At 39.6% G+C, this 27,761-nt stretch overlaps 1 protein-coding gene across 1 annotated transcript in view; it reads left to right on the plus strand.

Moving 5' to 3' along the window:
- TBC1D32 (TBC1 domain family member 32) overlaps nt 1-27,761 on the plus strand; it is a 232,910-nt gene that overhangs the window by 173,978 nt on the left and 31,171 nt on the right. Inside the window, exons 27-31 of the mRNA XM_018563470.1 lie at nt 501-626; nt 5,500-5,577; nt 19,115-19,178; nt 21,695-21,810; nt 25,189-25,343. Coding sequence (XP_018418972.1) covers nt 501-626; nt 5,500-5,577; nt 19,115-19,178; nt 21,695-21,810; nt 25,189-25,343 — 539 coding nt within the window. The remainder of the gene's footprint in view (nt 1-500; nt 627-5,499; nt 5,578-19,114; nt 19,179-21,694; nt 21,811-25,188; nt 25,344-27,761) is intronic.

The following is a 27,761-nucleotide window of genomic DNA, read 5'->3' on the forward strand; positions in this document are numbered from 1 at the left end:
CCCGACGGGGTTTTTGTTTTTTTTTTTTTCCCCCCCCCCCCCCCGACCACAATGAGCGGTTAACCCTTGCAGTAGGGGGTAGCCCCACTGCAAGGGTTACATTATAAAAATCATGGAGTTCTTATTTAACAATGCTTCTAGATCTTTAACCCTTTACTGGGACAAATCTGTTTTACAAATGATAATCAGATCTGCTAGCCCAGTATAGACAGGGTTACATGTGTTAACATTAACCTGCCCAGCCCTCCCTCCCTTGTATTGTGCAAGCAGCAATTAAAAACAAAATTGCTGTGTGAATAGGACCATTTACCAAATATAAAATACATGTTATCCCAATTTGGCTGCAAAAGTGGAAATACACTGACATTTTTTTAGATTTCACTATTGCCTTTACAAAATAATCTCAGAATATGTTATGGTGTATTTAACACAGAACTAATTTCTACTGATGTATCACTGAACAAACAATATTTATGGATGATTTAATTTTATTTTTATAGAATATGAGCTGTTGAAATTTCTTTCTTCTGAAAGCACAGAAACAAAAACAAGTTGGCTAGACACTTGTAAGAGATTGTTCTGCAAGACGATCAAAACTAAACCAGGAGTGTTGGGATCTGGTAAGTGCTACACGTATTAGATGCCAAATGTGAAAGTAACTTCCAGTAAGTTCAATGTTACTGCTGAGAAAAGGGTCACAGCAAAGGCTCAGTTCACAAACACCAGGATAAGGATCCTATTTATCAAAAAAGTAAACCTTATTTTTCAATGAAATTTCTAAAATGACAGTTCCATGTCTGAAAATAAAAATCCTTATTCTTGGGTAAAGTTGTGTGTGAAGAGCCTAAAAATATATCTAAACTCAAGAACAAATGTGATTTATTTTGGAGCTTACCAGCCATTAGAAGTGGTGTTTTTTGACAACTTTCCCTCACTGGTCTGTATTCATGGGGGAGCAGTGTTGTTGCTCTAAGACCTGAAAGTGTTTTAAGACCACAGTTGTTTTTCAGAACACAGTGCCCTCATCTCCCCTCCATATCAAAAGAGGGTGTTCCATTTGTCTACAGAGAGAAATTAAAACATTGTTAACTGATAACAGTCAACAGAGGCACAGCACAGGAAATTATCCGCTCACAAGATTTCTGTCAGATCCAGCAGGCATTGTTTGAGGACCTGTTCACGCTGTGGGGTTGTGGAAACGCATGCATTTCCCAATGCCATAGTGTGAATGGGCCCTGAGTGTTATATAATATATGCAAATCGTGAAGTGGTGCAATAGCTATTAAAGTATATCTGATAGACTGTGAAAAACAATATTGTTTAACGTACGTAGGGCATCATCAGGGGTCTGATGAAGTCACGTATTTTGACGTAACGTACGTAGGGCAGAGCTTCTGATGTCACTGCACTGAGCTGAGCCGGACTAACAGGTTTTTTTATCGCTTTGCTGCCATTTGCCCTGCTGGTCTGATCCAGCAATACCCAATGCCTGTACTGTTTATATCATTGTGAGTACGCATTTTTTATTTAATAAATTGCATTTTATTGGACGTTAAGCACTATGTCCTTGTCCTTTTTCTCTTTCCACCTGGATTTATACTGGTACCTGTGATCTGAGGAGACCTTATCGCCTTTTCTGTGCATGAGCTTCCCTCCCCCATTAAGAAGGGAAAAAGCGCATTTGACCTAGCTCTGTAGGTCTACCTCCCCAGGTGAGCACTCACTTGTTGTCATCACTCACTGGGTGGAGGTGAAGGTCTGCCTGCATTGTGTGATTATCCTTACCTGAGAGTTATATGCAGATTGGCTGCGAATCATCTGAAGGATTTTTTTTGCACAATCACCATTGTTTGCTTTTGTTTTTTCCTTGAAACTTGTTATTGTCTATATTGCTTTTTTGTCTTTGTGTAGATATTTGATATGCCTCATTTGTTTGAAGGCTCATATATGTGACTCACTTATATATGTTTCACTTTATTAGATGTGTATGATTATTAGCTCGGCACAATATTGTTTTTCACATTTTTTAGATATTTAGCTATATCCTTAGTGCTTGGTAGCTCTTATTTCCACATTACACTTACTGGCGCTGATCACCTTTATTGTTTATTTTATATCTGATAGACTGCTGGAAGAAACCTAAGTGTTTTATTTAAATAACGCCCATTATGTTGTCCCAATGAGTCATCATTCATTAGCTTTGTCATTTTTTTATTTTAAATAGTTAAAGTTTATTGAACATTTTAAAGACATGGGCAAAGTTCAAGACAAAAATTTGTTTCATAGACATGACAGGGAGTACAAAAATATATTCCATGAAGATGACTCATCCATGCTACACAGGTTTAATGCAAGGCCAAGTGTGTAAATAGGGTCAATTGGGTTAGCCACTGTGCTTAGAAAGCACATTTTATGGGATTATAGCTGAGTGATTTTATATTGTCTTTTACCAAACAACTTGTACTTGAAATAAAGTATGTGCAAAAAAATACTTTTTGTGCACTACACTAGCAATCAAAGCATTCTGCTTTTCATATTATTCAACCAAAATGCTTCTTGAGCCCACGATTTCCAGTGTTGTACCAGTATTAATGGCAGGTAGACATTTTTGCTCATAGAATTAGCACATGTTTGTCCTCTGGCAGGACTTCTGTTCCTGCAATGACATATATCTTTACTAGCTTAGCACAAGAATATATATGTTTTTTAATTATAAGTAAGATATGAGCTGTTATTGGTTTGTCTGCGGCAGATATTTTAATTATGATCAGTAGTATTTTATATGTAGGTTCATATATGTACTTATTTTCGTTTGCGCTAAAGTAACCAATGTATTTAATCATTTTGTATATGCACTAGATAAAAAGTGGAAAAGGTGTAGGATATTTGGACACTGAAGAGCACATTTGACAGAATCTACAAACTTAAGTTAAACCTGTGCCCACACTATCCACACAAGTATTTCCATATTCTGAACAAACAGGAAAAGCACTTTAAAACAAACCCTCTGTAGCTATAGGAGTTGTGGAGAATCTCATTTTCAGAGTTCACAATAGAAGCACTAAAATCTCATGTTTTTTTCTATGAGAAAATATTTTGGCAGCCTTTTTAACCTTCTAATGGTGTCCATACACTGCACGATTCTTGTACGAGAATCGTGGGAAATCCCGCGATCGTACAATAATCGTGCAGTGTATGGAAGGCGTGCGACCGTTTCTACTGTACGGTCGCACGACTTTTGTATTTCAAGAATGTTGGAAAACCAGCAGAGAATCGTACGATTTCCGGCTAGTTTTTAGCATGATCGAGAGATAACTGCTGAACGAGCAGGGGTGGGCTTGTGATGTTCGCAAGTACGATCTGCCTGTCTAAGATGGGCAGATTATACGTTTTGTTAATTACTTTACAACCCTCGCAAGACAAAAGTCTTGCGAGGGTTGTAAAGTGCATGGGCACCTTAATGCAGACAACTAGCAGGTGTTTCTAACCTGTTAGAAATTGGATGAAACCTAACTTCAGGTTCTTGAGTGTGGGTTTATTTTAAAACTATTTTACTGCTTGTTAAGTGTATGTAAATAGTAAAGCATCCTTAGTCTTTGCATAGGTGCAATTTAACTGTATAACTTGTTTAAATAAACCTTCCCGGTGCCATTTATAAATAAAAACACTTCACTTTTTGCATTCCATGCAAGCTCTATCTATATCTACCTCATATTATTTCTGTAACAAGATCTTATATATGTATCAATATAAACAGTATCGGGTATATTTATAAAGCAGTGATTGTGATATTCACCAAACATTCACTGCATACGTAGCTTCCTGGTGCATGTGTTTTAAATTATAGTGATTGATTCACTTTCAGTAAATGTTTGGTATAGGTTGCATTCACAGCATTATTAAAGGAGAACTATGAGATGAGTGATTTCCACTCACCTCATAGTTGTAAGCCGACCTGTGACAATGAGACTGTCACAGGTCGGGTCAGTAGATCGGGAGGTGAGGGAACACATACCCGGTTCCCCCACCTCTCGATCCTGTCACGGCTCTCTGCTGTGACAGGGGGAGGGGCTGGATTCCCCTCTCCCCGCTCCGATCTGCCAGCGCTGACTGGCGGAACGGACGGGGGAGGGGGCGGGTACAGCTGGCTCTGCCTCTAGATAGGCAGAGACAGCTGTCACTCACGCAGCTGGGCGGATCCCGTCATCTACGTCGGGATCCGCTCCAGGTGCGGCGTCTCAGTATACCGCGAGCTGTAGCTCGCGGTATACTGAGCTTAGGGTAACGGGAGGACGCTAGTTTGTGTCCTCCCGTTACACTAAGGAGAACTATGGGGGAAAACACTGACCCCATAGTTCTCCTTTTAATATGCCCTTAGATATCAGCACTGCGTGTCAGTCTAGCCTAATCCATGTTTTTGTTCCTTTTGTTCTACTTCTCATTATTATTATTATTATACAGGATTTATATAGCGCCAATATATATATTTATCTCATAAATATAATAAATATATTTATTCTCATATATTTGTGCTAATTTAATGTTGAAACATGTATTTTTAAATAAAAAGCAAATGTATCAAAAAAGGAAGAGAAATCGTTTTCCTTAAAATGCATATGCAAAAAGCATAAAATAGAACCTAAAAAAAAACCCAGACAATAGGAATAACTGCAAAATACGAAAGCTTGTGGTCTTATACATTGCATTCTCAGACTTCAGTAATTCATTCCAGATGTCGTGTGAAATCTGCATTGTGCTCTGTGCTGCTCTTGTTTTATTGGTGCTACTGAATCGCAACATTGGATACACCATTTTTCCAATTGGTTTGGTTAATAGGATAGTTAAGATGGTTTAACGGTGTAAAAGTACAGATTCAGTTCATTGGAGACGGTCTGGTAGAAGCTAGAGCATTTTGTATGAATGCATTCTGTTTAGAATATGCCCTATGTTGTTTAAATTCTGGAGAATGTTTTATTTCTTTTGGATAAAATGGAAAAGTTACTTAGAATAACATAAGGCATAGTCTTTGGTATGCCTGTTATATGCATTGTGGATACAGAATATAGCTTCATACTCCTATGCAATCCGATAGTCACTGTGTCCATCATGGTGCCACGGTTTCACACTTTAAAATATATGGTATGGAATAATATGAATGTATTGGAGAGCTGTGCTGATTTTTTTTTACTTTAATATTTGCCCACATATTCACTGTACATCCTTAAGCAGTTTTTTCAATGGATTGTCGATGATACATAAAAAGAAGGTGCTACCTATGGAGACACCAAGTAATATGTCATCCAGTGTTTAAAGGTTATAATACAACATTTTTAACTCCAAATGAAATTCTGCATACACCAATGAAAACGATAATACAAATTATTTAAAACAAAAAAAATCATTTATTCCCATTAAACATTGTAAAAGTGTCAGCCTCTTTTTCAACACTATTGTCAATTGTCGGTTATTCATTTTGTTTTCTTTCTTTCTTTCTGGCAGTGTATGGTGACCTGTTGGAAACATATGTGTCCCACCAATGTAGAATACCTGGCAGCTGTGTTTTTGATTGCTCAGAATGTAAAGGTATTGTATTAGTCCTCCCTTATCATAACCTAAAATGATAAATTATTAGTTTAACGGAGTCATCATGGTACAGAAAAAACAAAAAAGCGCCAGAGGGGACTGCTCAACCAGTACAAACCAATGTACACATGAATAAAATTAGAATCAAAGTCTATTTGGAAATAGATGAATGAATAAAAAATTGGTGAATGAGTAAAATAAAAAACACGTTTAAAAACACGTTTAAAAGATGTGTGTCTGTAGGATGCTGCCCCAAATCAGCCGGGGAGACTGTAAATCTAGGGAAAAAACACAAACAAGGGGCGCCTTTCCTGGTGCAGACAAATTTAATAAGATCAGAATTGAAGAAACATATAAAACATACTCACAAAATTCATGATAGAAGTATAAAAGATATATAAGTTAAGTCCATGGACCCAAGGTGAAGTCTATGAGAGCTGCACAGCCGTGTCTATGTGTCAGCAGGAGACTGTGTGCTGTATGATGACGCGTTTCCGAGGTCACGCCCCCTTCATCAGATCTGATCTGATCTGATCTGATGAAGGGGGCGTGACCCCGGAAACGCATCATCATACAGCACACAGTCTCCTGCTGACACATAGACACGGCTGTGCAGCTCTCATAGACTTCACCTTGGGTCCATGGACTTAACTTATATATCTTTTATACTTCAATCATGAATTTTGTGAGTATGTTTTATATGTTTCTTCAATTCTGATCTTATTAAATTTGTCTGCACCAGGAAAGGCGCCCCTTGTTTGTGTTTTTTCCCTGGAGTCATCATGGTGACATATAGATATCTTAAAGATTTATTAAACTCTGTATTGTTAAGACAGGCCTAAAGCAAGGTATTTCCATCAAACTTCAAATTCAACCTTCAGTCTGTAACGCTATCTTTAACCCTTTCGCTGCCAAGGACGTATGGCATACGGACCTACAAAAGTGCTTCCAGCTGGCCAGGTCAGTATGCCATACGGACCTGGCATTTACAGTTCTACTATAAGCTGATGGTCGCTTTAGCGACCATCAGCTTATAGTATAACTGTTCAGCAGACTGTCCCCTTTAAATTAATAGCTGTCATCAGCGGCTCACAAGCCGCTGATGACTGCTATTAAGAAAATTCAAAAATGGCTTGGCCAGCTGATTTGAAAAATGTTCCGGAGGGCTTGGCAGCGAAAGGGTTAAAGGAATTTTGTTAATAATGCCAATTGCATTTTGCACTGTCACAGATATTATTATTACAAAAAACATGTATACGTTATGCAAATCATAATATGTATTTTTTGCATTATATGTCACTACTTGCTCTGAACACTTAAACTGGCAATAGACGGCTCAACTTTCTCTCATTCTGCACACGGCTTGCATGAGAGAAATCAGACAATTCCCCCATGTCTGCTTAATAACAAGGATGGTGGAATCTTCACTAATGGCTATTATATTCAGGCACCCTCAGTTGCCTGAATACACAAACAGTGACTGCATCTGATAGAATCCAGATACTCTTTGACTGATCATTTTCCAACCAGCTCAGACGATTTTTAAAACGACTTTTGTTGATCCGGTTGGTGCTTGCAGGGCAATGCTCAGCTCCAATGTTGGCTTGTACAACTTGTACTTGTACTCTGGTGGGAATTCTTGTACAACTTGTACTTGTACTCTGGTGGGAATTCTTTGTTGATCCGGTTGGTGCTTGCAGGGTCATGCTCAGCTCCAATGTTGGCTGATTCAGCAGAATATTGGCCACATGTGAGCAATCTATAGGCAGCTTTTTTTTTTTTTCTTCTTACTGTTTGCCAGAGTGAATGTCAACATGGAGTTGTCAACTGGTGATTGGCACAGAGTACACACATTTAATAATGCCCTTTCTGAGCAAAGGGAGTGTGGCAATCTTTAATGCTTTGCTAAACGATGTGTAAAGGGCACTGAACTTTTTACAGATTGCATTCTGGCAGGATAAATAGGTCTAATTCTGGCATTCACCACAGATTAATGCCTACATAAACTCTCAACACAGCCACAGTCAATCAGTTCATTGTCCACAGAAATTATCTGTTTCACTGATGTTATCTGCAGAGACTAATTGTATTTTTAAATACATTTGATTAGTGTATTTTGTAACTTTGATAATAGTTCTTAAATGTTGTAAAAGAAAAGCCTTTGTCTATTCTTTACAGGAATTGATTATGTTAATGTGGCAGGTTTTCAGACCCTTAGGTATCTTACATTACAATAACAAAGTAATCCATCTGCTGCGTACTCTGGTGGGAATACATCATAAAACTTGGAAATTTGGAAAAAATTAGATTACTGTAGTGTTCTTTCCCCCTTAAGCACGAAACATACCGCAAATATGAAATGCTATATTTTTCAGTAATGAGTGTGCTGTCCTATTTTTCTCCACTGCAATACAATTCCTTTTTGTGAACTATTTATTTTATTAGAAATATGAACGAGTAGAATATATCTTCAAGGTTGTTGAGAAAATAGGCTAGTAATGGGGGTTCACCAGTCTGGCTGTACTGAACAACTGATTGATTGAGGGAATTTTAAGAGACAGTGTTGCAATCATGATACCTTAGGCACATACAAATGATGACTTTCTCTTGTGCTGCATCAACGTATTGCTCTGCCGAGCTGCCTTTCTTTCTGAGTTTTCCTGTTGGATTTACCCACAAGGGTACAGTGACTCTGGTCAGAGAGAAAACATTGTGAATGCTATGCTTGGATGTCCGCTTACTGCACCTTTCACTAGCCTATGAGTGCCTCCTGGCAAATATTAACCTTCATGCGGTTCTTGTGCCTGCTTTGTCTTGGTTAACCCCAAGCCCATAGATTAGTAGTAGTTAGGTAGCCCAAATTGCTGATTAGTATCTGCAGTAGCATTAAAATGAAATCCTAAAACGAGTGTACCCATGCAGCTGATCTGAAGCTGCCTAATTTTCTCATCAGTCACCAGGTGTAGCTGTAGTGATAGATGTCACCGAATCATTGTGCTTCACCATAGGTTGTATAAAGGCTATGTGTCTTCTTTCACATTTTGGCAAACATCTCTGCATATATTTTCAGTAGTGCATGCACAGACCCTCTTCCTTTAAACATGACAGCTAGAGTATTCATAACAGCAGAACTCACAAGTCAGATAGAGCCTTTTGGGCATAACAGTTCATGATGTGACAAGAGATATAATCCTGCTTTAAAAAAATTAGTAAACCTTTCCCAGAGAATGTAGGTAGTAATATTTCCAATTTCAAATCTCCTAAGGCCTTGTTCACACCAAGCGAGTTCCAGGAGCAGAGCAGTTACAGACCGGATCAAAACTGCGCCCAATGTATTCCAATGGTATTTTGGGCTCTAGGTCACACCGCAGCTATCAGTTCCAGAGCATGTAAAAAAACTGCAGCAAGCCCTATTTTACCTGCTCTGGAACGCATGCAAATGCATCAGAAACACATGCAAACGCCCTGGAATGCACTAAAAGCCCACTCTAAACTAAAAATATATATATATTTTTTTACCAAAAACGGCCCGGAACGCATCAAAAACGCGGCACAACCCACTGCACTGCGTGTGCAGAAACTCATGCAGATCTGGTCTGCATTTGGTGTGAACAAGGCCTTATGCTTTCCATGCCTACAGTTCTCCTGTGACGTAAACAAGGAACTCAATATATGTTACAAGTGGAGATGAGCCTGGGCTTGGTGCAAGCCCAGTTCGCAGGCCAACCCTGTTTAAAACTGTGACTGCCACTCCCTCTCCCCTCCCGACCCAATCAGTTGCATCAGGGGCATTCCCTGCCTCTTTTCAACATATAACTGTGGGGCAGGGAGTGTGCCTCTCCACAACTTATTGGGCCTGGATGTGGGGTGTGGTAGGCACAGTTTTGAGCAAGCTCAGAAGAACTGGGTTTGCACCAAGCCCAGGATCATCACTACAAGCAAGTAACCCAGAAAGCATAGAAAAAAGGAGGCAATTAGCATGTACAAAACCATGAACTGGATCACAGGTATAGATCAGCTAAAACTCAAGAACTGGGCATTGAAAAAAGAAAAGGAGAACAGCAATCTCTAGTAGTAGCTATGGGTATGATGCATTATGTGGTTGGTAATTTGTATGTATTTTATTTTCCACTTAGGCATTTAATTGTAAGATCAGTAATTGCAAAGGGTATCGTGAGTGAAATTTTCGAAACCAGGAAAATTTTTGGATCAAAGGCCAGTGATATTCAAAAAAGCAGTGTGATGTAATTTGTTTTTTATTCGTTTATTTTTAAAAGCGTACACAGTGTGGCTTCACAACCCACAGCTTTGAATTAGAGTGGCAGTGATCTCTTTTTTTCTTGTTGCTGTCCATAATCCCATTAGAGAAATGTCACTTCTTGGTTCTGTGACAGCAAGACTGACAGCAAGACAGGAAAATACGGAAGTGATTGTCACTGGCACAGGAAGACATGGATAATAATAACCCGACATAGTTTCTAACCTGTTCCCATTTTACTGGAAACGTGTTTTGTTGCTGCTTCTGTTGCTAGTGGAGAGAGTCCAAATCACATCCTGTCCTGACAGGAAGTCATGGAAAATACACCTCAAAATGATCACAGGCAAATACAGTCCAGATAGAGGTTTTATCCCTTTCCCACTGTGTCCAAAGTTGATAAAAAATTTTGGCTGGCATTATGCTTAAAAGAAGCCTGTGCTGTGAAATATGGCTGTTGCCAGTGGCGTAACCAGAGTTCTGGGCGCCCGGGGCAGACATTTTTTCCCCCTCCCCCCCATTATACAAACAACCACTGGAACTGTAGACGTCCCGCAGAGCTGGGCCGGCTGTCATTTTCTCTCTGATTCCTTTCATCCCCGCTGGGCACTGCTCTGTGTACCAGCGGGGATGAAAGGAATCACGGCCGCGCCGACAAAACGGCAGGAAAATTTCACTTTCGGCATTTAGCCGAAAGTGCCATTTTCGGCCGGCGCCCCCCCTTCACTTTTCGCCCGGGGCCCGCGCCCCAGCTTCCCCCCCCGGTTGTTACACCACTGGCAGTTGCATGCCATTAGATAATGCTAGTTACCCAGCTGTATTTAGGTTCAAATACATTTTAACTCACTGACCAGCAGCAAGCATGCAGATTAGAAAGTGAGAATGAACTCCTGATCTGTGTGTTTGTTTATTCCAGGCCAGTCAGTCAATCAATAAATAATGAATCAGCAGGACAGGCAGGCAACTAGCATTTTGAGGAGAGGTTAGCAATGGCAGCCTGAACTTTTCTCTCAGTATAGGATACTTTAAAAATGAAACAGATAAGTCAGATATTCTGTGCTTTTATATCCACTGATGTAGAAAATACCCTTTAGTAAAACTTGCTCATTGTGCTTATACATATTTGGACCTAGATTAAGTTTCCACTTGAAGACAGTTCTGTCATAAAGGTTTATAAGATAAGTACTTTGCAATTTCATTGAATCATTGGCATGGTTAGTGAGTAAATGCGAGAGACTGGAATCATTTTTAAGCAAAAATAGACTATGATTAAATCAGCTGTTAAAGTATGTTTTCAGCAGGAAAAGGAAAAAAAAAAAGGTTTTGATTTCTTTTCTCTAAGAAAGCGGCTGCTAAGTTTGGCAGTTTGACAAAATCCTTGCATTATTTAATGTGCCATTGGGCATATGGTTTATGCATAAAACACTTATTGATCTAGAGCAAAAATATGTTAATTCAAGTTTTGCTAAAACAAACTTTTAAGGAAACCTTACAGTTTTGGTTGCATTATGACCTCCAAGGTAATAGCTTCCATATTACTAATAATTATTTCCAGTATGCTAGAAGCCAGGACTTGGCCAATGTGTAAGCAGAAGAAGCAACCAATTTTGGAAGCTACAGCCAGAGGGGGGAGAAGGGAAAAGTCAGGTGTAACTTCACTTTTGTTGCTGAGATAGTTCACAGCTTCAAGCCCATAGTGGTCCACTATACTTATGCTGCTGTAGCCTCATGGTGTAAACTTGAGAACGCAACAAATAGTATAGCAGTCTGCAGTCACTTGCCTAATTTAAATATTTCTCTCTTGTGCTCTATTAAGTATTACTAGCATACCTCTATCGCAAAACTTTTTTAAAATTTTCTTTATTTGGTTTGTTCAGTGCTAGGTCAGCCCTGTTACCAAGTCATGAGTGCAGTAGGTCTAATTGGTGTATTTTGAACTGCACAGTCATATATAGACACACTGCACAACTATGGTAACAGGAAAGTGAAGGTAAGACTATGCAAGTGGAGGTTGTTACTACAATGTCTATGTTAATAGATATCTATTTTTACTGTCTAAATTTAATATATGCTTATATAGGTCTACAAATGTGAAAAACACTACAGTTTGCTTTCAAATATCTAATATTAAAATTGCATTCCAAGAAATGTAATGTAAAAAGTTTAGGGAGAGAGAAGTTAAATAATTGAAATCCATCTCTAATTCGATTGTGCCAGCATACTAAAAGGAGATAAACGGGGCATAGCTTAATTCCATCTTGTATGGCATTTGGACAAGAGTACCTCTGCTGCATTTCTACTTATTGCTATGAAAGCTATATGCTCTTACCCCTGATCCAAATATTCAGTCCTGATGTACAAACTAGATCCACCAGAACAGCATGCATTAGCAAAGCTTTTATTTAATTTGTGTCATATTTCCTATTGGTTTCCATGTGGTTCTACTTTGATATTATTTCTGTTTCTTTCTACTCTACGTAAAGCGCATTGCCGGTAAATGACAGCAAGGAAATGGCTTCATCCTGCCTGCCAGTAAAATCAGGCATTTGGTTGTTTAGAAGATTGATATGTCAGAGCTTTTGTCTTGGACACTATTGTATATCAAAGCTGCAAAATGTGTTGCAGGCTATCAGTATATTTCAAAAGTTTTGTGCAAAAAAAAAACATTAAATTGAACATTGGTGCCAGAAGACTACCAGTTTGATTAAAATAAATCAAAACCTTTTTCTTCATGTAGCAGCACTAATGTAGCTGTCCATTTATGGCCTAATAAACGTTATTTTGTTCTGGTCATAAGCGCAGAAGTGGAGACATATACGGTATTACACTTTTTTTATTATTTGTTTTGGTGACTTATTTGTACTTCCGAGTTCCTAGAATGATTTTCCAATCTTTTGGGGTTTTTTTGTATTATACACTAGGAGTTCAGACTGAAAATGGAGTTGGCATACTGATACTCAGGGGTGTTTTACTCACTAACACCATATGTGTTGTTAACCACTTTAATTGCTGCCAAATGTAATGTAATCTACGGCTTATTTTTATGATTGGCAATCACATTAGTGGTGATACTGTTGTAGTAGAATCACATGTAACGTTTGGAAGTTTTGTGAGCTACATGCATCTCAGTACATATTAGCTCTGTCAATGCACATTTATTGAAATTATTTAAATACAGCAGTAGCTGCTAGTCCACCGAAGGCCTGGCAGTGTTGGGTTTACAGTAGCAGACCATACCCAGAGGCCCAAACCAAATATACACAACTAATGGCAATCCTTTAAATAAATAGACAGAACAGTAGCAATACATTATAATTTGAACACTTAGAGCATTAGATGAAACAAATAACAAAAGAAAGTCCTAGCTGAACATTAAAACTATATATTCCTATTGTGTTTAAACTGCAACTCAAACTATTCCACAACTGATGTGCTTTTAATCATTCCTCTGTTAACCTATTTCTACTAGCAATTTTAAGCAAAATTTATGAAGTGAGTGGCTTGCCTGATATGAAAGTAATTTTCTTTCAATCCTTGAGGGACACAGGATTCAGAGACATTTGGGCTATATTGCCACATTAAGGAAGCTTTGGACACTGGCAAACACAAAAACAGTTACCCGTCGGTTATAACCCTCAAACTCCAAGCAAGTCTCAGTTTTTGCAGGTGTCCTTTTATCTAAAAGCTGCTTGAGCTCTCTTTATGTACTCTCTTTATGTGCAATCTGCTCTTTATGCAGCAATCTGGATTGGCTGATCCCCAGCCCCCACTGGACTGGATGATTGCAGGGCCTGCCTAGACTATAACCTTTTTGCCCATGGCTCTGCTTGTGGCACTTTCCAGACCTCCGTGTACTGATCAGTTAGCTCTGTTCTCTCCATAAAATCATTTTCTTGGACGTTCATTGAGGGACACAGTGTTTGCCAGTGTCCAAATGCTCTTGAAGGATGCAGTATAACCTAACTGTGCCTAAATCCTGTGTCACTCAATGAACTTTAAAGAAAATGGTTTTACGGCGAGTACAAAAATCCAATTTTATTGTCCTCTATCTACAGGTGAAACTCGAATAATTAGACTATCGTGCACAAGTTCCATGTATTTCACTAATGCAACTTAAAAGGTGAAACTAATATATGAGATAGACTCATTACATGCAAATCAAGATAGTTCAAGCCATGATTTGTCATAATTGTGATGATTATGGCTTACACCTCATGAAAACCCCAAATCCACAATCTCAGAAAATTAGAATATTACATGCAATCAATAAAACAAGGATTGTACATAGAACAATATCGGACCTCTGAAAAGTATAAGCATGCATATGTACTCAGTACTTGGTTTGGGCCCCTTTTGCAGCAATTACTGCCTCAATGCGGCGTGGCATGGAAGCTATCAGCCTGTGGCACTGCTGAGGTGTTATGGAAGACCAGGATGCTTCAATAGCGGCCTTCAGCTCTTCTGCATTGTTCGGTCTCATGTCTCTCATCTTTCTCTTGGCAATGCCCCATAGATTCTCTATGGGGTTCAGGTCAGGCGAGTTTGCTGGCCAATCAAGCACAGTAATCCCACGGTCATTGAACCAGGTTTTGGTGCTTTTGGCAGTGTGGGCAGGTGCCAAGTCCTGCTGGAAAATGAAGTCAGCATCCCCATAGAGCTCGTCTGCGGAAGGAAGCATGAAGTGCTCCAAAACGACATTTGAAGCCCATATCCAGGCTCCATCTGTGTGTGGTGGCTCTTGATGCACTGATTCCAGCCTCAGTCCACTCCTTGTGAAAGTCCCCAACACTTTTAAATGGCCTTTTCCTGACAATCCTCTCCGGGCTGCGGTCATCCCTGCTGCTTGTGCACCTTTTTCTTCCACACTTTTCCCTTCCACATAACTTTCTATTAATGTGCTTTGATACAGCACTTTGGGAACATCCAACTTCTTTTGCAATTACCTTTTGAGGCTTTCCCTCCTTATGGAGGGTGTCAATGATGGTTTTCTGCACAACTGTCAGGTCAGCAGTCTTTCCCATGATTGTGATTCCTACTGAACCAGACTGAGAGACCATTTAATGGCTCAGGAACCCTTTGCAGGTGTTATGGCTTAATTAGCTGATTAGAGTGGAACACTTTGAGCATAGAATATTGCACATTTTCACAATATTCTAATTTTCTGAGATTGTGGATTTGGGGTTTTAATGAGCTTTAAGCCATAATCATAACAATTATGACAAATCACGGCTTGAACTATCTTGCTTTGCATGTAATGAGTCTATCTCGTATATTAGTTTCACCTTCTAAGTTGCATAAGTGAAATAAATGAACTTTTGCACGATATTCTAATTATTCGAGTTTCACCTGTATGTGTAAGACTGTGAAAAGCCAAACGGCAAGCAGTGCAAAATGGAAACATAATCAGAAAATTGGCCAAAAAAAATGTATAAGCAAATAAGCTGATAATTCATATGTAATGTCTAACTGCAAAGATTTATTTAATATGTAGCTATTTCAAATTATTAAATCACTATATGATTTAATGTCCTGTAGAGAATCAGCCAGAATTCAGACACTAATGATTCATATATTGTATGATTCTTTGCTCATAGCCTACTGCTACTAAGATTCACCCACTTTTTTGTCGAAGTTAGTAAAAATGATTAAGAATATTAATACAACTGGGTGAAATATTTCCATCTATGCACTGCAACCTCTGAGTGCTCTTGCCATAAGTAAGTATTTTAGTCATGTTTCTGAGATTACAGTGTGGGAATGGTTCCCAAAACTGTACTCGGGATCCATTTTCCAGGTCTCATCATAGACTCGCTGGTGAATCAATACATACAGTATCTCACAGAAGTGAGTACACCCCTCACATTTTTGTAAATATGATATCATTTCATGTGACGACACTGAAGAAATTACACTTTGCTACAATGTAAAGAAGTGAGTGTACAGCTTGTATATCAGTGTACATTTGCTGTCCCCTCAAAATAACTCAACACACAGCCATTGATGCCTAAACCGCTGGCAACAAAAGTGAGTACACCCCTAAGTGAAAATTTCCAAATTGGGCCCAAAGTGTCAATATTTTGTGTGGCCACCATTATTTTCCAGCACAGCCTCTTGGGCAGGGAGTTCACCAGAGGTTGCCACTGGAGTCCTCTTCCACTCCTCCATGATGACATCACAGAGCTGGTGGATGTTATAGACCTTGCGCTCTTCCACCTTCCATTTGAGGATGCCCCACAGATGCTCATTAGGGTTTAGGTCTGGAGACATGTTTGGCCAGTCCATCACCTTTACCCTCAGCTTCTTTAGCAAGGCAGTGGTCGTCTTGGAGGTGTTTTTGGGGTCGTTATCATGTTGGAATACTGCCCTGCGGCCCAGTCTCTAAAGGGAGGGGGATCATGCTCTTCTTCAGTATGTCACAGTACATGTTGGCATTCATGGTTCCCTCAATTAGCTGTAGCTCCCCAGTACTGGCAGCACTCATGCAGCCCAAGACCATGACATTCCCACCACCATGCTTGACTGTAGGCAAGACACACTTGTCTTTGTACTCCTCACCTGGTTGCCCGCCACACACGCTTGACACCATCTGAACCAAATAAGTTTATCTTGGTCTCATCAGACCACAGGACATGGTTCCAGTAATCCATGTCCTTAGTCTGCTTGTCTTCAGCAAAATGTTTGCCGGCTTTCTTGTGCATCATCTTTAGAAGAGGCTTCCTTCTGGGACGACAGCCATGCAGACCAATTTGATGCAGTGTTCGGTGTATGGTCTGAGCACGGACAGGCTGACCCCCCACCCCTTCAACCTCTGCAGCAATGCTGTCAGCACTCATACGTCTATTTCCCAAAGACAACCTCTAGATATGACGCTGAACACGTGCACTCAACTTCTTTGGTCGACCATGGCGAGGCCTGTTCTGAGTGGAACCTGTCCTGTTAAAGCGCTGTATGGTCTTGGCCACCGTGCTGCAGCTCAGTTTCAGGGTCTTGGCAATCTTCTTATAGCCTAGGTCATCTTTATGTAGAGCAACAATTCTTTTTTTCAGACCCTCAGAGAGTTCTTTGCCATGAGGTGCCATGTTGAACTTCCAGTGACCAGTATGGGAGAGTGAGAGCGATAACACCAAATTTAAGACACCTGCTCCCCATTCACACCTGAGACCTTGTAACACTAACGAGTCACATGACATCGGGGAGGGAAAATGGCTAATTGGACCCAATTTGTACATTTTCACTTAGGAGTGTACTCACTTTTGTTGCCAGCGGTTTGGAAATTAATGGCTGTGTGTTGAGTTATTTTGAAGCCACAGCAAATGTACACTGATATACAAGCTGTACACTCACTACTTTACATTGTAGCAAAATGTCATTTCTTCTGTGTCGTCACATGAAATGATATAATAAAATATTTACAACAATGTGAGGGGTGTGCTCACTTCTGTGAGATACTGTATATATTTTTATAATGTTACTTGTATACCTATGCTCATACATTAATATCTGTCCGTTTGACTTAATGGTTAAGGCTTGAAAATATAGTGCTGTAAGATGAGTCAATAAACAATATGGCATCTGATTCTTTAATTTTAGCACTCTATTAATCATTAGTTATATTGTAACAGCAGTTCTTAATTTCCTGGTTCATTTTACCCTTTTCTCTTACAAAAAAGCTGTATAGAAAAGTGTCCACAATGACCCTCTCTTTAACGTGTCTGTTATTTATAAAATATCTAAAATTGTTTCTGACACATAAAGTAATGTCCTGTTTTTGATGGAAATGTGAGGGGACAGAGAATAAATTATTTATTTGCAAACATTTGAGGAAACATTGAGAAAATGTCAGCGATCTGGAATGAAGAGTAAAAGAGGGATTCAAAGGTGGTGTAGGCAAAAAACAATTATTTTACACAGATAAAATCTTTACACATCCCATTACTCTGAATAATAAAATGGATTCACTTAAATGGTAATTGCATTTTAGTTTGAAAATTCATTATTGCTTCCTCCTTCTCCTGACCTCTGCAGCAAAACAAGTTAGTACCACAATGAGGGCTCTGCAGAAATCCTCTATTTACTGCCCAGCCTGACTTGAGGGAGTGCAAAGTGTTCCAGCTCTGTGTAGTTCCAATGTATTCATGTGCCAAGCTGCAGATGGAATCTGGCCAGATTAGCTATTATATTCTCTTTGGCCATAACCCATTTCCAGCTCAGCACATACATGTAATGTTAATTCAGCACATGACCTGGAAAGCACTACACCAGCCTAATCAGGGCAGACAGGAATGGGAGGAAAAGCCTAATAAGGTACAATGTGCTACCAGTTTTTTTTTTTTTTTCTTCTACTGAGGTCAGGGCAAAAGGGCAGTGTTAAATTATAACTAAAGGCAATACTTTTTTTTTCCGATTTGGATACAGTGGTGAGGGGTTAGAACCTTTTGATGGATTTTTACTGCCGTATGTGCACCTCTAAGGGAGACAGGTGCCCCCTGTTAGGGAGATTCACTCTCTAATTGTTCTGATCATCAGTGTCACTGGGGATAAAGAGGCTCAATTCGAAATCTTGAGTTGTCACCGGAACAGGAATAGGGCGGAAATCTTCCAATGTGGACACTTGTTCCCATGACAACTGTCTTAAATGGTGTTTTCACATTAGAAACATATCCTCTTACTTCCTGTCGAGTCTGCAGAACAGGAAGTGAAGGGAAATCTTTCTAATTACACACAGATGCCAAATAAACTCCCATACTCTAATCAGGTTAAAAAAAGGTTTGCTTTAGCTATACTATCATTTTTCATAGCAAAGTACCTATCTTTTAGCCAGTTCCCTTCTGAAATTACTTACACCCCACAAAACCTTAAATTATCTGAAAGCAAAAGCCCTGTAGAATATAAAGATGACAGATCTGTTTAAATTGTCTATGTCGCACAATATATCACATAAGACAACTTTATCAAGATATATTTTGATTATTATATTTTCCATCACTTCTTGTTCCTGTGACACCACAGGAAATGAGGAAAAAGCATCCCAACAGGGAAGAGACAATATAGCAGCAAAAGCAATAGCAGCAAAACATAACAGAAGTTCAAACATTCCCCACTTTATGCAAAACTAGAAAGGTATTGGCTGGAACAATGTCTTAATTACAATGATCAAATATTTTATGTAAAATACATTTTTATATCCAGATCAGTATTTCTAGGTAAATATATTTTCCTGATAGAGTACACTGTTGCAAATGTGTTGACATTCAAGCCATTTATATTTGTTTCTAGATACAAACATAAAGAGTGGAAGTCTCTCCCCTTCTCAACAGCTTGGTGTTAATTTGGTTACCAGGTAATTTTTTTATCAATCGATCTTCTATGTTCTTCTGCTTCCTGTAAGATATAGTTGTAGACACTCCAGTCAGTAATTAGCGGGTAAGTGCATTCACACTTAGCAGCCCTTTTAACCCTTAAAGCAAGCAGGTCTACTGGTACTAGGTTTCCCTAGGACTTTATACATAAATCTATACACTCTGACTGTAGAATCACAAGTGGACCCAAAGTAGAAGAAAGTAAATGTACTGTACATCAGTGGAAGATAGTAGATGAAATGCTTTTGAGAGTCGGTGGCTGGCAGAAGACAATAGAGAAATGTGAAAACTTAACCAAGGGTCAGTAATAGAAACAAGCAGAGTATCCAGCACACTTGGCCAGCAGGAAACCCTATCACAAGCACAGAGGCAAAGGGAAATCCTGTTTAAATAAAATACCTCTTTACCCAGGGGCCAATCCCAGAGCTGGGGGCATGTGGCCCAATGGTGTATGAGTAAACCCTAGGGGGAACTGGGAGGCTGCATTCCAGCAACTGGTATACTAGCTGAGAATAGGAAGAGTGGGGCTGCAGCCCATTGCCTGGCAGCCACTACTCAGAGGAAGGTGAGGTGGAAGCAGACAAAGGTGGCTTCAGGCAGATGGTTAAGTATGCCATCTGACACTTTCCCATTATTATCCTCACAACTTTAGTTTAATGCTACAGCTATTACAGTTGGCAAAAATAACAATTTATCAGGATTTATATTTACCACTTTAAAGGCAGAGTACTGTTGCCTTAATACTATGCCACTACAGATAAACAATGTCCCTATCTGTGCAGAAACACTTACTGCCTTTTGTTGAAATGTTGAAACATCCATGTTTCACATTTGGCTTCCCCTATTCCTGAGCCATACAAATTCAGGTTAAACCTGGTAACCTCTGGTTCCCAAAGACGGAAATATCTCCTTCAGCCACCAGATGGTTCTGTGCATACAGAACCATACAACGTACCATATTGGTAAGAAAATGTCACCCCCAAGACATGCTAGGGTATTAAAATACACTTAACTCCCTTTATCTCATCAGAAGATCATGATTCATGTCAAAATGTATTCAGGTTGTTGGGCTTGAAATGCAGTTAACTGCATACTGAGGATCTCAAAATAAAAAACCATTACACCATATTTGCACATATTTATTTCAAGCTAATGCAAAGGTATTTTTGGGTTGAATCTGGAGTGAGCTCTTATGTTAAAGTGTGCTACTAGACAAGCCTTAGGCAAAAGTGAAGATTCTGCAATATACAGAAATAAAACTGGTCTGTAAGCTGTAAGGGCTGAAGAACTAGATATATGGTACAAAGACATGTATAAGCATGCAGCAGTAGGCTGGCAATAATTATGTAAAATATATAGCATGCAAACTGCACTTAAAGTAGGTAGGACAAGTAGTAGAAATACAAATGTAGAAGCTGTCTGTCAGAGTCAAGTAAAAGGCTTTTGTTTGAGCAGAAATGTCAAACTAAGGTCACTAAGTGTAGAGGGGTTGGATAACATAGGCCTATCAGTGGCTGCCTACAGTCATCAGTACTAGGTGGCTTCTAGTTGTATGGTGTTGTAGGCTTATTTAGATAATAGGGGCAGTAATATTAAAAGATGTGGTATGTACAAATATTGTACATTATGAATGCAATAACAGAAGGTAGGACCAGTAGTACAAATACAACTGTAGGAGCTGTCTGTCAGAGTCAGCAAAAAAGGCTTCTGTTAGAGCAGGAATGTCAAACTAAGACCTTTAGGCCACCTAAAACCCTTGTATTCCTTCTTTGTTGCCATCATCCATTTTTAGAATGGAAATAGAATTAAAACACAAAATAGCTTACAATATTATTATTATATAAGATTGATATAGTGCCAACAGTTTGTGCAGTGCTTTTACTAAATGGGAGGAGACAGTGTAGTTGCAATACAGTTTCAATACAGGAGGGTTAGGAGTGCCCAGCTCGTGAGAGCTTTCAATGTAGTATGTGGGGCAAGTGATACAAAAGGTAATAATTGTGTGGGATGACTTAATGGAAGTAAAAAGACAGTTATTATGTAGAGATTGGATAGGTTTCCCTGAAGATATGAGTTTTCAAGGATCACCCACATTATTTTCTGAGTAATTCAGTAATGATGTTTTATACTTTTATTAGGGTTCATATTTTAAATTGCAATATCTAGTACATAAAATTGATAACTAAATGTTAACAAAGTTGTTTTTTTGTGTGTTTTTTAATAGTATTTGTTGCCAGAGTGCTAATTGTCAGTAGACATGATGTCGCCCCTTTGTATAGTGCTACACTTGATCTCACTTGAGTCTGGCAGATCCACGGTGCCCCGCCAAGGTCCTTCTTGCCTCTGTGCCCCAAAGCATTTTATGACCTGCTATGGTGGTAGTTCTGCTTCTGTGTTACTGGTTACATTTTTGGTTCCATATTTTTTGACATTTAGAAATTCATTTTAAATATTATTTATTAAATATTATAGTAAGTATTTATGTTATTTTATCCAGGTATGGTACCCATTTAAATGCCTTGGGCATCAGCAGTGAACAAGATCTTACACATCTACTTCTGCAATGTGAGAATTTCCTTCAACAACAGCAAGCAGTTGTTACCTCTCCCCTGAGTATCCTTTTAACGAAATGGCTGAGCTAGTACCATAATTTAGTGAAACTTAAATGCTATCTAGGAATCTGAAGTTTGCTCAGGTTTCCCTTATTTGAGTTTATATTCATTTCATATGGACTGTAGCTTTTTGCCACTTTTTGAGTTTTGAATCTTAGTGATAGAAGTGGGGAATCCACAGTGTGTGTTTGTGTTGAAAAGCAATACCAGCATGAGATATAAAAGTCTTTGTTAGTCTCTTAGCTGTGTGTAATTCAGTGCTCTGAGTACAGTTGTAAAACCATTTTCAAATTGCATTAAGGTTTTGAGGGTTGCTTTCATCTTTCTTCTTCGTTGTAGAAAACATTAATCCAGAGAACACTGGAACTGTTAGTTATCCTTTAGGGGACCCATTCACACTTTGCTGTCTTGTGCAGTGTGTTAACCCACATGCATTAACACACATTGGGGGTGATTTACTAACCTAAACACACACACACACCAGGTGTGTGTGATTTTCACACAGCAAAACGTATTTATCAACCAAAAAGTCTCTAAAAGCATATTTCCACTAATGCCATATATGGAAAAATCATGCACATGATGCATATATAATGCTGCTTCACAGTTTAGACAAAAATGGTTAGCTCATGCATTTACATTCCTGCATTCATCAGCGCAAGCAACATAACATAGAGCTAATTTACACCACATTACCTTGCAATTCATTGCAGAGCTTTGCACAACACACCTGCTGGGTGTGTACACACTACAAAGGTGTTTCGATTCCTCCCATAGATCATGCTGGGAGGGAACGCACTACAGAGGTGTATACACGTTCGTGGTGTGTTTAAAAGGTTAGTAAATCAACCCCATTGTGTCATACATTACCTTGCGTTCCATTAAAACAGCCCATTAATTTTGAATGGACTGCCAATGCACAATAATGGACAAAACAAACTATATGCAAAAAAAAAAAATGTTTTTGATACTGCACAACTCAATGTACAGTAGTATGTTACTGTGCATTGTTGTGTGCTGCAACACAAGTACGTCCAAGCTGTGTTGTCTTGAATGGCACCACAATGGGCTAAAGTGCATTAGCATGCATGAACGCAGTGCACTGCAACACAAAAGTCTGAATTAGCTCTTGTTGCTGATCAATGTGATTTATAACGCTTTCTTCAATTCACAATTCATTCTACAACCCAACTTAGCTTTCAGTTTTTGGGACATGCTGGAGAGTTAAACCTCCCAACAGCTTTTAGGTCACTCAGACTCTTAAATACTGTATAAGTATTTGAATTCACAGTTGGGCACATAAGCTGTGCAGCTTTTACAAAGATGTCCCGCGTGGGTTTGCAATTTATTTTATATTATACAGAAAACATTTAAAGGAGTTGGTACACTTTACGGTGAACAAGTGCACCCAAAGCTCCAAATTGAAGGGCAATAGAACCAGTAAATGGGGCAGGAGAATTTCAACATTGAAATACCCAATATATAAAAGAAGCCACCTAAAATGATTCAGCCACCAGACTTCTCTTTTAACTGAACTATTTCTGGGTGTATGGACCCCTTAAAAGTGCTCACTCATCAGATCGATACTTTTCTGACACCTTCCCGGTGTACTTTGGACATTTTCATGTAGCAGTATACATCTGCCCATCAGCATTATAACTAACCGCAAATGTTATTGCCTGAACTCACCATATGGTGAAAGTATCTCCATTGTGAAACATGAACAGATTGTGTTCATATCATAGTGTATGAACCTGAATTAATTGCCAATTGGAAGTTTAAGCTCTGACTTAAAGAATTAAAGTGACACTCAGTTCTTAAATCTTAAAAATGCATTCAAGTAACCTAACTATTAACAAAAATGTGTCTTATTTGTGTATCACGTGGCTGTAGATCCTCAAATCATCTCTGAATTGGTGCTGACACTGTCTTCCTTCTGGAGGGTTGCTACTTTTGTTCCCCATGGTCCCTGTGTGTGTTGTAAGGTAGTCACCGCTCCAAGCTCACTCCCATGATAAACTATAATCTCAGGTTTAGTTAGCCGATTTATTATAACACCCTAACTAAGGGAGGCTATGGAGCTCAGCTGCGGAACCCCGTTCCGTTTCACACACCCGAGACCTTCGGGTATTGTGCAGCAATGAATCTCGCCACTAGGTGTTGCGCATCATTGCACCAATCTCCCAAGAGTAATTTACCTGCCTGGCCCTAGCAACTAGCGTGTTCCCTATGGGTCTCTTGTCTTCATGAGCAGTAGGTTATATGATGCAGGTAACGGAGGTGGTGTGGTAAGCAGGGTATGAGAAAGAGTAATAGCGGAGCAATTACTATAGGGAAGTTATTAGGCAGGTGAGTATACCGCACTGCACCTGGCAGGCGGATCAGTTACTGTAATGCTAGGAGCGATATACACAATAACGATCAGTTCAATTCACAATCCAGTTTTGCTAGTAATTAGTATTTATCAAAGTTCTGACAGTATAGCAACTCAGTAACAGTTCACAGTCCCTGGTTGTACAACAAGCACCGCCAATGTTTTACCACCGGATGGCAGTGGAGAGCTACCCAGTATACTTGCAGTTTAGTTGTTTCAAAGGAAGCTGATCCTCTCCATAGACCAGTGAGTCCTTGTTTGAATGAAGAGGCTGCAGAGTACTGCCAAGGATCTGCTCGAGCTGTGAGGGGATGTGAAGGCTCTGTGAGAAGAGGTATGGTAGAGAGCTCCGCTGTGCTGCGAGGCCAGTGAAGGTCTGGCGTCTGCATTGATTGCTGGAACGCCAGGCAAGAGAAAGATTCGGGCTTAAGAGCAGGAGGGGGCGGAGCCGCGTGATGTCATCGGCCCGGGGGCGGAACCCCGTGGCGTGTCCGTGACGTCACACGGGTGAGCCTCCGGGAGCCGTTACATTTATATTGAAATTATAGTCTAACACAGGAGTGAGTTTGGAGCGGTGGCTACTTTACAACACACATAGGGACCATGAGGAACAAAAGTAGCCACCCTCCAGAAGGAAGGACAGTGTCAGTATGAATTTAGAGATGATTTGAGGTTCTACAGCCGAGTGATACACAAATAAGATACATTTTTGTTAACAGTTAAGGTACTTTAATGCATTGTTAAGATTTAACTCCTGAGTTTAGTGACAGGAAAACGCTGTAATGAAAAGTATACTGGAATTGGAAAAGTAAGAAAAGGTATTGAAATAATTTTAATACATGGCAAACGTTCATATTTTTATAACGGTATTTTCACTTGGTCATATTCAGCAAACCTACTTTGGGTTTAGTTTGTAAAGACACAATTCTAAACAAGAGCTGAATATTTGCCGTAAGCGAAAATCCAAATTCCATCTAAAACTTCCTTGACTGCTCTTGCACCCAGGGTGTTTGCACGGAGGCTATTCTGGTCATGACTGGTTTGCATCTTCTGTGTTTTTGATAATGTCAGGAGACAGTAAAAAAACATTAACATTTCTGCAGAAATTTTCCAGTCTCCTAGTCTCAGCATATCTCTGGCTGCCACGGCTTCACATTTCTGTAAGTAATCTTGTAAATACTAGCAAGAAAAATCTAAAATTCATTGTGTTAGAAAGGAAATTACAGTTTTATAAAAGCACTTCTGCTTGACTGCTTTGACTATATTTGTTACGATCGCTATTGTATTCATATATGCTAAGGGGAAAAAAATTGAAACTCAGTGACTATTACTATTAGCTGGTGTGTTGTGGGTGATTTAGAAATATGTTTGCCAGATCAGAACTTTAAAGGGAAACTATGATTTTTTTTTGTAATTCTAGTGGAATGTTTTTTTGAATGTTTATAATCAGATCATTTTTACATGTTTTTACTACTTGCATTAAATCATTATTTCATTGAGGGAACGCAGGAATAGTAGCAAAGCGTAGAAAATTGAGCTTTACTGGTGCCTTCAGGAAGTCTGGACACTGGCAAAAACATTAAGCATTTGGATGTCCCAATTGCCTCTCAATAACTTCTGTTCCTGGGTACCTTAATAATTGATAAAGAATACAGGACTTTTGTACTTACTGTAAAATACATTTCTTTAAGTTCATTAAGAGATACAGGTTCCACCTCTGTGTTTGTAATCTACTACTAATATATGTCTTTTCTACAAAAGTAGAGAATGATAGGAGTGGGAAAGGTTATACCTGACTGGCTAACTTTTTTTTGTTTGCCAGTGCCCAGTTCCTCCTATAGGCGGCAGTATTAACCAGTTGTCTCTAAATCACTTCTAAACCTATATTCAAGAGAGAGCCTGTTTTTTAAGTCATAACCATCGATAAATAAATATGTTCGCAACTACTATCTATCCCTTTTATAGTCAGCCTCTACTTTGCTTGGTTCACTTGATAAGAGGATATAGAAGCAGTGTATACAAACTTTTCCCTACAGAGCCAAGAACTTATCTGGGGGCAGAGGGAAGGTCCTTAGCCTCATGACACTGACCGGCACAGAGCTTACAGTGGGCTTTCTCAATAAAGATGCAGCGGGCAAATAGAGGGGCGGTAAACTATCAGACCGGGTTAGACACCTAGGTGGAAACGTTCTTGGGCATTTGTACGCGCGTGTTTTGCGTGCAGTTATTTGCACGTTTATGTGCATTTTGCATATTTTGATGTGCGCTTGTACACGTGTATATAAGGGCACACATTTTGACTGGCGGCTTAGGAAACATTGCTGGCAATGAATGAACACATGTACAAAAAAACTGTACAAAAAAAAACGCACAAAAAAATGTACAAAATAGGTCTGCCGCATGTTTTCGGGTGTTTTCATTGAAATCTATGGGGCACAAATGTGCTGTTAATCATCCAAAGAAGCTCATGTATGTTTTCGGGCATTTGGCTTTCTTGGGTTTCTTGCTGGTGTTTTGCTGCCCAGGTGTTGGGCTTTTTTTTTGCCAACTGCTCAAAAACGCCTAGGGGTGAACCAGGCCTTAGTAGAAGAGTTGGTGGGCTATTGTAATGCACCGAGCTGGTTAACGAGGATCTCAACTGCGGAGGTGTGTAACATGTACAGTAGTAGACAGGGCAGAGGACCGTGTGTGTGGTTTTTAGGTTGTTCAGTTGTGGATTCCAGGCGGCTCTCTCAGTCTTAGCTACGGAGAGTTTGGAATCCTTAACATCATACACCTTTTCCCTACTGATGTAAGTTCTACTGATGTAGGGTATAGCCCCTAGAGGGAGTGGTCGTAATTCAAGGATATGACGGAACTGGTTAAGTGTTGGCTATTGCCACAGAAATCCCAAGGAGTGGGTATCCAACAGTTCATTTGTTTATGCAGTAGTGAAGGCTAAGCAGATCTCCCCTGGCAACAGCTTGTGGTACAACACAATAGTTCAGTCATAGAGATTATGCAGTGGTCACACAGTTCCCTTGGCAAGAGTAGTTATGCAGTATATACAGTGAAGGATGGTAACTGAGGTTTTCACAATGGTAATTGATATCAGCAGTTCAGAGTTTGGAAAACTGACAGTCCATTAATGCAGTCACTATGACGGCTGATACTTGCGGTTGAGGAGGGTGTTCAGAGGGAGACCTGTGGATGAGCTGGTCCAAGAAAGTGCAGGTGACGTTCCCGGGCGTTCGGTCAGTCTTCCAGCAATGTGGCAGGTTCGCGGTGGCTGGAGCAGGCAGGGTGCACACTCCATTAGTGGAACGCCATGCTCAGCTCCTTCCCGGCTTATAAGAGTTCAAACCGCTAGGGGGGAGGAGCCGCACAACGTCAGCGCGTCACGTTGCATTCCACTCTGGAACGCAAGCCGTGATCTAGGTTGTTCTGATTAGGCGCTGCGTTCCAGATGGAACGCAATACGCCGAATCCTTACAGCTATAAATACAAACTTTTTGTTTGCTCTATGTGGCAAAGTAACAGGTTCACTTGAAACAAAGCACACAAATGCAAACACATCCATTTTATCTTGGTTCCCTTGC

This window comes from Nanorana parkeri, unplaced genomic scaffold, assembly GCF_000935625.1.
Source record: "Nanorana parkeri isolate BGI_ZX_2015 unplaced genomic scaffold, ASM93562v1 scaffold22, whole genome shotgun sequence".
In the NCBI taxonomy this organism is placed as follows: Eukaryota; Metazoa; Chordata; class Amphibia; order Anura; family Dicroglossidae; genus Nanorana; species Nanorana parkeri.